The 14759-nt window shown below is 44.0% G+C and overlaps 1 protein-coding gene across 1 annotated transcript in view; it reads left to right on the top strand.

Annotated features, from left to right (window-relative positions):
* The window catches only part of LOC128692919 (galactose-3-O-sulfotransferase 2), a 38065-nt gene that overhangs the window by 6918 nt on the left and 16388 nt on the right, over nt 1-14759 (top strand). The window contains exon 2 of the mRNA XM_053782249.2: nt 11631-11811. Within this exon, the coding sequence (XP_053638224.2) occupies nt 11663-11811 (149 nt within the window). The 5' untranslated portion in view covers nt 11631-11662. The remainder of the gene's footprint in view (nt 1-11630; nt 11812-14759) is intronic.

Here is a 14759-nt window from a genome sequence, read left to right as displayed (position 1 = left end):
CCCCTCTGAAAATTCTATCCAAACAGATTCTGTATGTGTTACTTCAGACTTAATACCCGTTTTTATGCAACAGTTCAAGCGATCTCGGACATACAATGGCACCCCACCCCCCTTCCCGATGCTTCTATCTACTTGGAACAATTTAAAACCCTGAATATGACATTCCGCAGGCATGTCCCGACTTTTTGAATTAAACCACGTCTCAGTTAAGGCAAATACATCAATGTTACCTGCACTAGCAACTAATCTCAACTCATCCATCTTATTCCTAGCACTACGGCAATTAGCATAATAAACATTGAAAGACTCTCCTTTCTCTTTACCCTTCCTGCTCATTTCTGTTTTTCTACTAAACCTATTACTGTCCTTATCACCCAAAGTCCCTGACTTTTCAATATCTACCTCGTTCTGCTTATTACTTGTTCCCCTAGAACTCATAATATTACTACACTGGGACTTCACTGTTTTCCTGCCAAAACCCATACCACTAACTATTCCTAGTTTAAAGTCCTAACTGCTCCCTCCACTGCAGTTGTCAGTGCTACCACCCCAGACCTAGATAAGTGAACCCCATCCCTGGCATACATGTCATTTCTGCCATAGAAGAGGTCCCAGTTGTCAATGAATGTTATCGCATTTTCCTTACAGTATTTGTCCAGCCAGCAATTGACACCAATTGCCCTGGACAACCATTCACTTCCAACTCCTCTCCTTGGCAAAATACCACATATGACAGGGTTCCCACCCTTACTCCTAATTATTTCTATTGCTGACCTATACCTGCTAATCAGGTCTTCACTCCTACGTCTGCCAACATCGTTGCCTCCAGCACTGAGACAGATAATAGGATTGCTCCCATTACCTCTCATGATGTCATCCAGATGGCTAACAATATCCTCCATCCCAGCCCCAGGAAAGCAAACTCTCTGTCCCCTACTCCTGTCCTTCAAGCAGAACGCCCTATCCATATACCTAACTTGGCTATCCCCAACACCAACAATATTCTTACCTTCCTTGGTGTCATTTGTCGTGATGTTCCCAGTAGTCGACTCACATTCATCGGGTAGCACTGAGAATGTATTAGATGTTTCCACAACAGTTTCCACGGCAGTCTCTTTCTTCTTCATCGTTTCTACCTTTCCATTCGTCTTCTTGATCGTCAACTTCGTTCCCTGCTGTCCAGCCACTGACCAGTTTCCCTTCTTGACCTGAGGACTCAAAACAGGAGGACTACTACGAATCTTCTTGTTTTCCTCGGTCAGTCGCCGAATCTCCATCTTCGTAAGATGGCAAGAACTCACTCGAGCAGAGCAAAGTTACTGGTAATGGGCGATTTCAACCACAGGGAGATCGACTGGGAAAACCTGGAGCCACATGGGGGTCCCGAAACATGGAGAGCCAAGATGATGGATGTGGTACTTGAAAACCTCATGCATCAACATGTCAGGGACACAACCAGAGAGAGAGGGGAGGATGAGCCAGCAGTTCAGACATTGAGGACATCACTTACGAGAGGCCCCTTGGAGCTAGCGATCACGTGGTTCTGAGTTTTGATTATATAGTAGAGTTACAAGTGGAGAACGTAACAGGAACTGAAGGGGACAGGCCAAACTATAAAAGGGGGGACTACACAGGTATGAGAAACTTCCTGCAGGAGGTTCAGTGGGACAGAGAAATGGTAGGAAAATCAGTAAACGAGATGATGGAATATGTGGCAACAAAGTGCAAGGAGGCAGAGGAAAGGTTTGTTCTCAAGGGAAACAGAAATAATAGGAAGACCAAAACGAGTCCTTGGTTTACCCGAAGGTGTAGGGAGGCAAAAACTAAGTGCAACAGAGAATGGAAAAGGTACAGGAGGCATAGGACCCAGGAAAACAAGGAGATTAGTAGAAGAGCCAGAAACGAGTTTGCACAGATAAGGAGGGAGGCCCAGCGACAGTATGAAAACGACATAGCATCGAAAGTCAAATCTGACCCGAAACTGCTGTATAGCCACATTAGGAGGAAGACAACAGTCAAGGACCAGGTGATAAGGCTGAGGAAAGAAGGTGGAGAACTCACAAGAAACGATCAAGAGGTATGTGAGGAGCTCAACACGAGATTTAAGGAAGTATTTACAGTAGAGACAGGAAGGACTCTGGGGGGACAGACCAGATGGGGACACCAGCAAGGAATACACCAACAATTGTTGGACGACATACATACAGATGAGGAGGAGGTGAAGAAACTGCTAAGAGACATCGATACCTCAAAGGCAATGGGACCGGACATCTCCCCGTGGGTCCTTAGAGAGGGAGCAGATATGTTGTGCGTACCATGTACCACAATCTTCAACACATCCCTGGAAACTGGGCAACTACCTGAGGTATTGAAGACGGCAAATGTAGTTCCCATTTTTAAAAAAGGAGACAGAAAAGAGGCACTAAACTATAGACCTGTGTCATTGACATGTATAGTATGCAAAGTTATGGAGAAGATTATCAGGAGGAGAGTGGTGGAGCACCTGGAACGGAACAAGAGTATAAATGCCAACCAGCACGGATTCATGGAAGGCAAATCCTGTGTCACAAGCCTTCTGGAGTTTTATGATAAAATAACAGAAGTAAGACACGAGAGAGAGGGGTGGGTTGATTGCATCTTCTTGGACTGCAAGAAGGCCTTTGACACAGTTCCTCACAAGAGATTAGTGCAGAAGCTAGAGCATCAGGCGCATATAACAGGAAGGGCACTGCAATGGATCAGAGAATACCTGACAGGGAGGCAACAACGAGTCATGGTACGTAATAATGTATCACAGTGGGCACCTGTGACGAGCGGGGTCCCACAGGGGTCGGTCCTAGGACCAGTGCTATTTTTGGTATATGTGAACGACATGATGGAAGGGTTAGACTCAGAAGTGTCCCTGTTTGCAGATGATGTGAAGTTAATGAGGAGAATTAAATCAGATGAGGACCAGGTAGGACTTCAAAGAGACCTGGACAGACTGGACACCTGGTCCAGCAAATGGCTTCTCGAATTTAATCCTGCCAAATGCAAAGTCATGAAGATAGGGGAAGGGCACAGAAGACCACAGACAGAGTATAGGCTAGGTGGCCAAAGACTGCAAATCTCACTCAAGGAGAAAGATCTTGGGGTGAGTGTAACACCGAGCATGTCTCCGGAAGCACACATCAGTCAGATAACTGCTGCAGCATATGGGCGCCTGGTAAACCTGAGAACAGCATTCCGATACCTTAGTAAGGAATCGTTCAAGACACTGTACACCGTGTATGTCAGGCCCATACTGGAGTATGCAGCACCTGTTTGGAACCCGCACTTGATAAAGCACGTCAAGAAACTAGAGAAAGTACAAAGGTTTGCGACAAGGTTAGTTCCAGAGCTAAGGGGAATGTCCTATGAAGAAAGATTAAGGGAAATCGGCCTGACGACACTGGAGGACAGGAGGGTCAGGGGAGACATGATAACGACATATAAAATACTGCATGGAATAGACAAGGTGGACAAAGACAGGATGTTCCAGGGAGGGGACACAGAAACAAGAGGCCACAATTGGAAGTTGAAGACACAAATGAGTCAGAGAGATATTAGGAAGTATTTCTTCAGTCATAGAGTTGTCAGGCAGTGGAATAGCCTAGAAAATGACGTAGTGGAGGCAGGAACCATACACAGTTTTAAGTCGAGGTTTGATAAAGCTCATGGAGCGGGGAGAGAGAGGGCCCAGTAGCAACCGGTGAAGAGGCGTGGCCAGGAGCTAAGACTCGACCCCTGCAACCACAAATAGGTGAGTACCTGCAAGTCCCTCCCAAGAAGCTCATTGCTAGTAATCCCTTCCTTAAATCACTTGTTAGAGCAACTGCTCAAGAAGAAATTTCTCACCTAGCTGGTAGTAATAAGTTATCACAAGTTATATACACTGATGGATCTAAACAGGAGTCTTCTGGCAGGGCTGCAGCTGCTCTTGTTGCCACCTCCCTAGTTAAGAACCATAATAAATTTGTTGAGTTAGGCATAAGAATTAACAACTGGGCGTCTACACTGCAAACTGAATTGTTTGCAATCCTAATGGCGCTAAAGCTAACCTATGACACTGAGCTTGACTCTATCATCATTACTGATTCTGTCATCAGTGAAGGCTCTTGACTCATATAATGACTCCAACAACATACTCATTGGAGAAGCCAGGTATAGATACTCAAAAATTAGGGACAAAGGAATTAATGTACAATTGCTATGGATCCCATCACACATTGGATTACTCCTTCATGATAAAGTTGACATGTTAGCCAAGAAGAGTACCCAGAGGGAGAATGTGGAATATAACTTTGGTATAACTGTGTCTAGCATTAGAAATAATATTAGGAGAGAAGTAAATAATGAAAATGATTGTTATAGGAATGCAATTAGAAGCCTGAGTAGATCTATAACCCACTATGATAACATGAACGTAGATAAGTATGTTTATGGAGCAACGTGCAATGTGAACAGCCTGACTGATGTTGTAGTGGCCAGGCTTAGGCTTGGTTACAAGTACTTCTGGCAGTTTGGGAGACACACAGATGATGATCAAACTAAATGTAAATTATGTGATCAGGCATATGGTCACTCTCTTGAACACTATGTGCTTAATTGTCCACTTATTGAGGAATACAGAGACAGACAGTATAATAACCTATGTGACATGTCAAGATATCTTATTAATGAAAATAAGATACCAGATATACTAAGCAAATTTCCTAAATTTGCTTGTAACAGATAAGTGAACTATAGATATGTAGATATAAATCCATATGTATTCCTGTTAACCCTTTGGGGCCTAGTTCTTAGGCCTTTTGTGTATCCATATGCTCTTGCGCTACCGTCCACAGGATGGATTTGGGGTGCACAATAAACTAGCCACTTCGGTGGCAAAATCTATCTAATCTAGCATTCAGGTCCTGTCATTCTCTCCACGGTCTCCTTCATACACCGGCTAACACAAGTCACCAATAACACCAGTGCCATCATTCTCTCTTCTTCATAAATTATCATCCAGGCTCATTAATGCCCTTCCCAGCCTCCTTCATACACCGGCACACTCAGATTCTATCATTGTTTCCCCTGCTTTCTTAATTTACCAGCTATTTTTTTTATATATTTTATTTAAAACTCAGGTACAAAATAGATATGGGTGCATAAAATAATGTGTCAACGAGATACCAGGCACTAACTAGATTATTATATAATAAATAATAAATTCAAAACACAGGAAAATATAAACACTATACAAATAAACAATGTGACAGAAACAAGCACACAGAATTACACACATACACAAGCAATCACGTATTATACAACGTGATACTTCATCTGGCATATAACTATGCGTGGCTTCCGCCTGCCAACACACAACGTATCCAAGACTTAATCTAAGAACTCAGGTGCCTTAAAGAGCACAACAATACGTTAATTTGGGCGACTACCACGGGGTTATTATCATTGACATAAGGATAGGCATTACAGTTCAAAGGTGGAACAGGATGACGCTATAATTCACCATTACCAGCTATTACCTAGATTCTTCGTCTTCCTGCTTCTCTCATTAACCGTGTAGCACAGACTATTTCATTCTTCCATGTGCTTCATTCATCCACCGACTTTAAAAATTCTTTCATCCTTATACCTGTTTTCTTTTCATTTTATATCTTGAATTTCTATCCATATTTAACAATATTACTAAGTGCTATGGAAATCATTTTTCCCTAACTTCTCGTTGCACAGTTCATTGTAAGGGTTAACTGTTGCATGTACCAGCATTCTAGCAGTCACTATTCACAGCTGCTCAAGAGGTGGATCTCTCGACTGACAGCCGAAAAGAAATAACAGTTGAAACTTGTTCCTTCAGCAAGTAACTTACTTATGGACAGGCACAGATACACGTAAGTACAGTTATCATACATGTGTAAATTACCTAGGATAATCCCCCCCCAAAAAAAGGCAGACGAAGAGACTTACTTCCACTGGGGTCCTTATTATGTTTTATTTAAACCTTAAAAGTTAAAACAGCTATTGGTTACTCTACTATGTGAAGATCACTTACAATACAATGAGATATATTAGGAACAACATAAACTGAGTTATTTACATTAACATTAGAGAGAGGATCAGCTATACAAAAAAAAAAACACTCCCCTTCTATAACAGTCACTTAGGCCAGACACAACTCAGTAGTGTAAGAGCTTCACTTCATCTGCATATACAAGGTTTAACACTTGTATTCCTATAATACAGCATGACACAAGTGTCATGCTATTTGTTATTCACTTCAAAAGCATGGCACAGGTGCCCTCAGACCGACCGCTGACTGAGGACACTGAACTTAACGGCGTGTAATATTACAACATAAAACACACACACACATATATATATATGTGCGTGTGTGTGTGTGTGTGTGTGTGTGTGTGTGTGTGTGTGTATGTGTGTGTGTGTGTGTGTGTGTGTGTGTGTGTGTGTGTGTGTGTGTGTGTATGTGTGTGTATGTGTGTGTGTGTTTTTGGTGTGTACTCACCTAATTGTGGTTGCAGGGGTCGAGACTCAGCTCCTGGCCCCGCCTCTTCACTGATCGCTACTAGGTCCTCTCTCTTCTTCCAGAGCTTTGTCATACCTCGTCTTAAAGCTATGTATGGTTCCTGCCTCCACTACATCACTTGCTAGGCTATTCCACTTCCTGACGACTCTGTGTGTGTGTGAAACAAAGGAATTGCTAAAATATGGATTGCCAGAAAGGTGATGTGGTAGCGACGCTGGAGGAGCATTTGTGACCCGTATGTTTAGTAATATTACTGTGAAGAGGCAGTTAATTAAAAGGTCAAGCAGACCGTCCAAATATGCAGCAACTGTTTGGCAACGAAGGAAAACAATTGTTGTCACTTGGTGTTATCTCTTAATGCATACAAACCACGGAACGAGTGGGGTTGGAACGCATGGCAAGTGAGTCATACTCCAGGCCAGTGCGTGGTTTGTTAGCATTCGTGTTATTACGGTTTCGCGAGTCTTAATACACAAGATGGTTACATGGCCATACACTAATGAAAACGAGTAAAATTACTGTATTTAAAGTAATCTAGGGGCTGTTTCCACATGGTCTCTAGATAACTGCTCATATACCCCAATGAGTTGATCAAGTTGATGAGAGTGTTGCATCTGCCGCCATGTTAGTTTTAATAAGCTCACACCAGGTCAAGGATGACCCTGCGACCGTCGAGGGTGAATGTTGAGGCAGGCGTTCTATTCGACTCGAATCGAATCGAATCGAGGACGACGAGAGCTGTCGTAAGATGGGAAGGAAGAAGGATAAGGAAGGATGGAAATAACTGGAAAAGGAGGGGAAGAGGAGGAATCAAGGCAAGTGGCCCAACCACTTTGGGACATGTGGTACAAAAGTACTGGAGACCTAGATAGAGAGGCTTGACTGATGTCATTGCTTGGCTCACTAGGAAAGGATGGCGAAGGCAGTGGTAGGAGCTGGGAGTGTCAGAAGGCAGCAAGCAGGATGAGTTGGTTATGGTCTTAAACCGTTTATCAGTGCGAGAGAGTGAGAGAGCTGTAGTAGTATTCGTTGGTTTGGAGTTGGTGGAGTATCTGGTTGTAGGTAGGGAATGGTCTTTCTTCGCTTTGGTACGATACAGTGTTGTCTTGGAGATGTTGGATGAGTTCTAGGCGAGTCATGCTTGCAGGGTATAGCCTCGTGGTGTAGAATATGAGTCCTTTGTGTTTAACCCATGGTGTTCCAGGTAATCGACGTGAGCTAAGTAGAGAAGGCGGTGGTGGAGTAGAGGAAGGTGGTGTTGCTTCGTTTTCAACTTCAGTAGACGAATTAGAAGATGTTTCTGGTGGTAAGGCTTCTGATTGGTTGGATTCAGTGAGAGGTGGTGGCGGTGGAGGCTTCTCATTGGTCGTTGTTGGATTGACGTCACTAGTTGGTGGTGTTGATGGAACTTCTGCAGAAGAGTTGGCGATTAAGTTTTTGGTGAATTTGAGAATTTCTTCAGAAGGTGGAGATGCTGGAAATGTAAATGAAGGCATGTTATTTAATGCAAATAACTCGTTGATGGTAGAGTTAAATGATCCAGGTACAGCCATGTTTTGCATATGAGCGTATAGTAGACAGTAGTGAATCTTCGTTACGTCACATGTTGGAGGAGTGATGGTAGTGGTGGTGGTGGAGGCGGGCTGAGTAGATGCTTGAAGTAATTTTGTAGTGTCTGCTTGTATTTTTGCAATTGCTGCATACGTTGGAGTGTTGCTAGTAGGTTTTTTCTTTGCTGCATCTTGTGTTTTCTTCATAATATCCTTTCTTGTAGGACATTTTGCTGCCAGTGTATGGTGATCATTACTCTTGCAGTTTAAGCACGCTGGTTGTGTTGGAGCAGCAGCGGTGCAGGAACTGAAGGTGTGTCCCTCACTACCACATGTAGTGCAGAACTTCTTGTCTTTTACTGGACATGCTTTGGTGGTGTGATGGTATGAATAACAGTTCCAGCAATGTTGGATGTAGTGATATCTCTCTGCTTCAATGTAGGTAGGGCTGATGTAGTAGTAGTAGACAGCAAGACCTTCGTTCAGTGCAGTGGCAGCCATGTTCACGTCGGTGAAGGTGACCTTGATCATGGACGTTGCATTTGGGATTTTTGTAATGCTGTCAACAGTAGCCCAGGTATTTTGCGTCTGGATGGATGACTTGAGTTCAGCAGGTGTTTGAGACGTCAGAATCTTGTCCAGTTTTTTTAGGAATACTGATTTCCTTGCCCTGAGGGCAGGAGATGACGTAACAGTAAACCCTTGAGTAGTAAGAGTAGTGATGGCTTCTGTAGTGAGTAGCTTCTCTGCTTCAGCATCATCGTGACACACAACAATGAATGCTTCTTTCAGTGACAATATGGTGTTGAATTTTACTTCCAGTGCTCCCTGAACAACAGTTGCAAGAGCAATCTTCGTTGAATCATCAACAGTACCATTTCTTGGTTTGATCTTTACACGATTTGCGTAGCTCATCGTGTAAGTCAAGGCGATGACAACGCTGGTAAAGGTTCCCCTCCCCAACGGGGATCGTAGGGAGACAGAGTAAGTAAGGAGAGCTGCTATGACCTGCCTGGGCGAGAGTCAAGAGCAGAATCCTTTCAATCTTTTCATTTCTTTCTATTCGACTGCCAGAACGTCACCTCGTTCTCCTGCACGATTTGTTCACTTATGGGTTGTAAAGCCACGCATTGTGTTGTAGTTAGTTGTGAAGTAACAGTCTATATATGGGTTGTAAAATAGACGGTTTGTGTTAGTTCAATGTCATGGACGCATCGTACATATCATCTTAGAACAACCGAAGCGTCAAGCATAGCATGGGTCTGCAAAGTTCTTATGCTCCACTTCCTGATCTTTCACCTGACCTCAGGTGCAGAGTGTAGTTGTTAAGAAGTATTGCTCTCATGTTTCTGTGTACTTCATGAAGTCACATCATTCCATCGTGGGTGAAACGTTGCACCAATTAAGTCTTTCCGGTATGTTGTGTCTTCTTATCACATATCAACATTTACAAAGCCTTACTGCTGTATGCTGGTGTATCTGAGAGAACAGTTTGTATTAATTTTGAGTTGTATAGATATTGTTTACCAAATGTACTGAAAAAATGAGAAATCTTTAATACTGGTTTTCACGCAATGATTCGTGAACGCCTCATACAATAGGCTTCAAACCCTCAGCGCCGATAACATGAGGATACAACTTTCTTAGTTTAATATATTTATTATGCACCCCATACCCATCCTGTGGGCGGTAGTCAAAAGATTACAGAGGTACATAATGGGTCCAGGGACTGGACCCCAAAGTTATGATAGCTGAACTAGTTACAAAGGTAATGAACTCCAGGTAGATCTGGTCACAATCATGGCAAGTTACAGAGGTAATGAATCAGCTTCACTCCTATACATGGTTACAGTCATGAACAAATTACAAAGTAATGAACCACTGATACGTCCACACCTGGTCACAATTGTAATGAGTTATAAATACAAATATTAAGTGGATCATACACCCACAGGAGCGCGCGCGCGCATACATACACACACGAGGGCGCACGCACAGACACATGCACACGAGCGTACACACATATGCATACGCACAAGCACGCACACCCACACACACACGCGCACACACGCGCGCACACACGCGCGCACACACACACACACACACACACACACACACACACACACACACACACACACACACACACACACACACACACACACACACACACACACACACACGTGGTAATGCTTTATTTACAGCTAGCAAAGTCAGGGTATTTCTCCAGAATGGTCTGTAATACAACACTGTAGATAAAATACCTTGCCATTTCTTGAACATTTCTGAGTGAGTTGTCTCTAAATTCATTAATTTTATCGCACTCCAGTAAACTTTGCCAGATGGACTATTGTCCATTTGGCAAAGTTTGCATTTCGTTTGATCTACATCTGGTGGAGGTGATTTAACCTGCCAAAGATACTTGTAACCCAGCCGGAGCCGGGCAGTAGTGACATCCAAGAGTCGGCTTATTTTGTTAGATGCACCATAGACATGTGGCTCCTCCTGCATGATGGAATGATGATAGATGGACTGACTTGTGTCAATCTCGCTGAGTCTTAAGTTAATAAAGTTCAGTTGAAGTTCTTTTCGTATTATTGTTCTCAAACTGCTAACTGACAAGCCAAGATTGTAATCTACTCCCTCTTTGAAAGCATACAGCTTAGCCAATTTATCATTTCTATCATGCATCTGAAGACCAATGTGAGGTGGAATCCACAGCATGTGCACTCTGACTCCACTGTCCACAGTCCTACCATACCTGTGTCTGGCTGCTGACACAAGTATGCTACAATTTATACTTAATGAATTGAGAGCATTTATGGATGACAGAGAATCAGTTACAATTAAAGTGTCAACCTTAGATACATGGACGCATTTAAGTGCAAGGAGTATGGCAAACAGTTCTGTTTGAAGGGTAGAGGCCCAGTTACTGATGCGTGCTCCAATTTCTTTATGAGAGCCGTCACTCTGTATGACAGCAACAGCACTACCAGCTGCACCAGTGGACTGGTGAACACAGCTTAAGAGCGACTTTAAACTTCAGCTATATATGTGCCAAGTTGTCATTTTGTTAAAGAAACTGAGATAAAGGTTATGATGCGATTACTTTTAAACGCCTTTTCATTGTCTTCAAATCTTTAATGCTAATATTTAATTGCAGTAGAAGCTTATGCCGCACCCTGTACGATTCCTTTTGCGTGCAGTGATGTAGACGGGGCTGGACTTATGGGATACGGGGATACCCTCGGATTACGAAGCTACCCAGTTTCTCACAGCTGTGAAGGGAAATTATTGTTACACTCACTGGGGATAGTAAAGTTGTATAGGCCAAACAGTGCCCAGAGAATGGGAGGCAATCAGGTTTGTTCTAAGAAAGGGGAGGGTAGCTCCCTTTCCTTGGATCAAGAGACCTTTATCGGCATCAAGGATGTTTCTTTGAAAGGGGAACTTAGGAAGAAAGCATTGTCTCTGTGTTGCAGGTTGTCAGTGACTTGTACCTTGTTGTCTCCTACCAGGCGAGAAGTGGGAACCTGCCGTGCACACGAAGATGGTGCTTCGCTTACTGATCCAGCTACAGCTGTACCTGAAGGCGCAGTACTGCCGGTTTCTCCGTCAGAAGGTGCTGATTTCTGTGCTGGCGGCTGCTGCTGTGTATTTCACACTACACCTCACCTCCAGTGTCATCACCTTCAGGAGGTAGGTACTCCTCCTCAGGAGGTACGTACTCCTCCTCAGGAGGTAGGTACTCCCCGCTAAAAGGTAAGTACTCTTCAGGAATTAGGTATTCCTGATCAGACAATAGGTACTCCCCTTTAAAAAATAGGTACACCCCATCAGAAAACAGGTACTCTTTCTTGCGTTTACATTGACTGTTATTCCACTGTAGTTGTCACTTTTCTGACAGTGTCTACTACTCAGTCACTTCCCTCACTCCCCGTTACTGTAACAGTCACTTCCCTCACTCCCTGTTACTGTGACAGTCACTTCTCTCATTCTGCCTGTTACTGTGACAGCCACTTTCCTCACTCCCTGTTACTGTGAGTTACTTCCCTCACTCCCTGTTACTGTGACAGTCACTTCCCTCACTCTGCCTGTTACTGTGGCAGTCACTTCCCTCACTGCCTGTTACTGTGGCAGTCACTTCCCTCACTGCCTGTTACTGTGAGTCACTTCCCTCACTGCCTGTTACTGTGAGTCACTTCCCTCACTCCCTGTTACTGTGACAGTCACTTCCCTCGCTGCATGTTACTGTGGCAGTCACTTCCCTCACTGCATGTTACTGTGAGTCACTTCCCTCACTGCCTGTTACTGTGACAGTCACTTCCCTCACTCCCTGTTACTGTGACAGTCACTTCCCTCACTCCCTGTTACTGTGACAGTCACTTCCCTCACTCCCTGTTACTGTGACAGTCACTTCCCTCACTGCCTGTTACTGTGACAGTCACTTCCCTCACTGCATGTTACTGTGACAGTCACTTCCCTCACTGCCTGTTACTGTGACAGTCACTTCCCTCACTGCATGTTACTGTGACAGTCACTTCCCTCACTGCCTGTTACTGTGACAGTGCATGTTACTGTGACAGTCACTTCCCTCACTGCCTGTTACTGTGACAGTCACTTCCCTCAGTCTGCCTGTTACTGTGACAGTCACTTCCCTCACTCCCTGTTACTGTGACAGTCTGTGACAGTCACTTCCCTCACTCCCTGTTACTGTGACAGTCACTTCCCTCACTGCATGTTACTGTGACAGTCACTTCCCTCACTGCCTGTTACTGTAACAGTCACTGTGACAGTCACTTCCCTCACTGCATGTTACTGTGACAGTCACTTCCCTCACTGCCTGTTACTGTGTTACTGTGACAGTCAGTGTTACTGTGACAGTCACTTCCCTCACTGCATGTTACTGTGACAGTCACTTCCCTCACTGCCTGTTACTGTGACAGTCACTTCCCTCATTCTGCCTGTTACTGTGACAGTCACTTCCCTCACTCCCTGTTACTGTGACAGTCACTTCCCTCACTGCATGTTACTGTGACAGTCACTTCCCTCACTGCCTGTTACTGTGACAGTCACTTCCCTCACTGCACTGTGACAGTCACGTCTCTCACTCTTCCTGTTACTGTGAGTCACTTCCTTCACTGCCTGTTACTGTGACAGTCACTTCCCTCACTGCATGTTACTGTAACAGTCACTTCCCTCACTGCATGTTACTGTAACAGTCACTTCCCTCACTGCCTGTTACTGTGACAGTCACTTCCCTCATTCTGCCTGTTACTGTGACAGTCACTTCCCTCACTGCCTGTTACTGTGACAGTCACTTCCCTCACTGCATGTTACTGTGACAGTCACTTCCCTCACTGCATGTTACTGTGACAGTCACTTCCCTCACTGCATGTTACTGTGACAGTCACTTCCCTCACTGCATGTTACTGTGACAGTCACTTCCCTCACTGCCTGTTACTGTGACAGTCACTTCCTTCATTCTGCCTGTTACTGTGAGTTACTTCCCTCACTCCCTGTTACTGTGACAGTCACTTCCCTCATTCTGCCTTTTACTGTGACAGTCACTTCCCTCACTGCCTGTTACTGTGAGTCACTTCCCTCACTCCCTGTTACTGTGACAGTCACTTCCCTCATTCTGCCTGTTACTGTGACAGTCACTTCCCTCACTGCCTGTTACTGTGACAGTCACGTCTCTCACTCTTCCTGTTACTGTGAGTCACTTCCTTCACTGCCTGTTACTGTGGCAGTCACTTCCCTCACTCTGCCTGTTACTGTGACAGTCACTACCCTAACACTATTAGGGAAGGAAGATACTAGTAAAATTCCAGAAATAATAAATTATGTAGAACAGGACGATAATAAACTATGCACGATTGGGGTAACTAGTGACATGGTCCTCAGACAAATAGAGAAACTAAAACCTAACAAATCCCCAGGTCCTGATGAACTGTTTGCAAGGGTGTTAAAGGAATGTAAAGAGGAACTTAACAAACCTTTGGCTAATCTTTTCAACATATCACTACAAATTGGCATAGTGCCTGATAAGTGGAAAATTTCAAATGTAATACCTGTTTACAAGGCAGATGACAGGTCCTTAGCTTTGAACTATAGACCAATAAGCCTTACCTCCATAGTGGGAAAATTTATGGAATCAGTAATTGCCGAGGCAATTCGTAGCCATCTTGAAAGGCATAAATTGATTAATGAATCTCAACACGGTTTTACAAATGGACGTTCCTGCCTTACGAATTTACTAACTTTTTTCATTAAGGTATTTGAGGAGGTAGATCATGGTATTGAATATGATATACTGTATATGGACTTCAGTAAGGCTTTCGATAGAGTTCCACACCAGAGGCTGTTGAGGAAACTTAAGGCACACGGAATAGGAGGAGAAATTTTTTCCTGGGTAGAGGCATGGCTGACAAATAGGCAGCAGAGAGTTTGCATAAATGGGGAGAAATCAAAATGGGGGCACGTCACAAGCGGTGTTCCGCAAGGGTCAGTGTTGGGCCCCGTGTTGTTCACAATTTACATAAACGACATAGATGAGGGAATAAATAGCGACATAAGCAAATTTGCTGATGACACCAAAATAGGCCGTCCAGTTCATTCTAATGAGGACATTAGTGCACTCCAGG

The sequence above is a fragment of the Cherax quadricarinatus genome, chromosome 38 (genome assembly GCF_038502225.1).
Source record: "Cherax quadricarinatus isolate ZL_2023a chromosome 38, ASM3850222v1, whole genome shotgun sequence".
NCBI classification, from domain to species: Eukaryota; Metazoa; Arthropoda; class Malacostraca; order Decapoda; family Parastacidae; genus Cherax; species Cherax quadricarinatus.
This window is presented reverse-complemented; position numbering and strand designations above follow the sequence as displayed.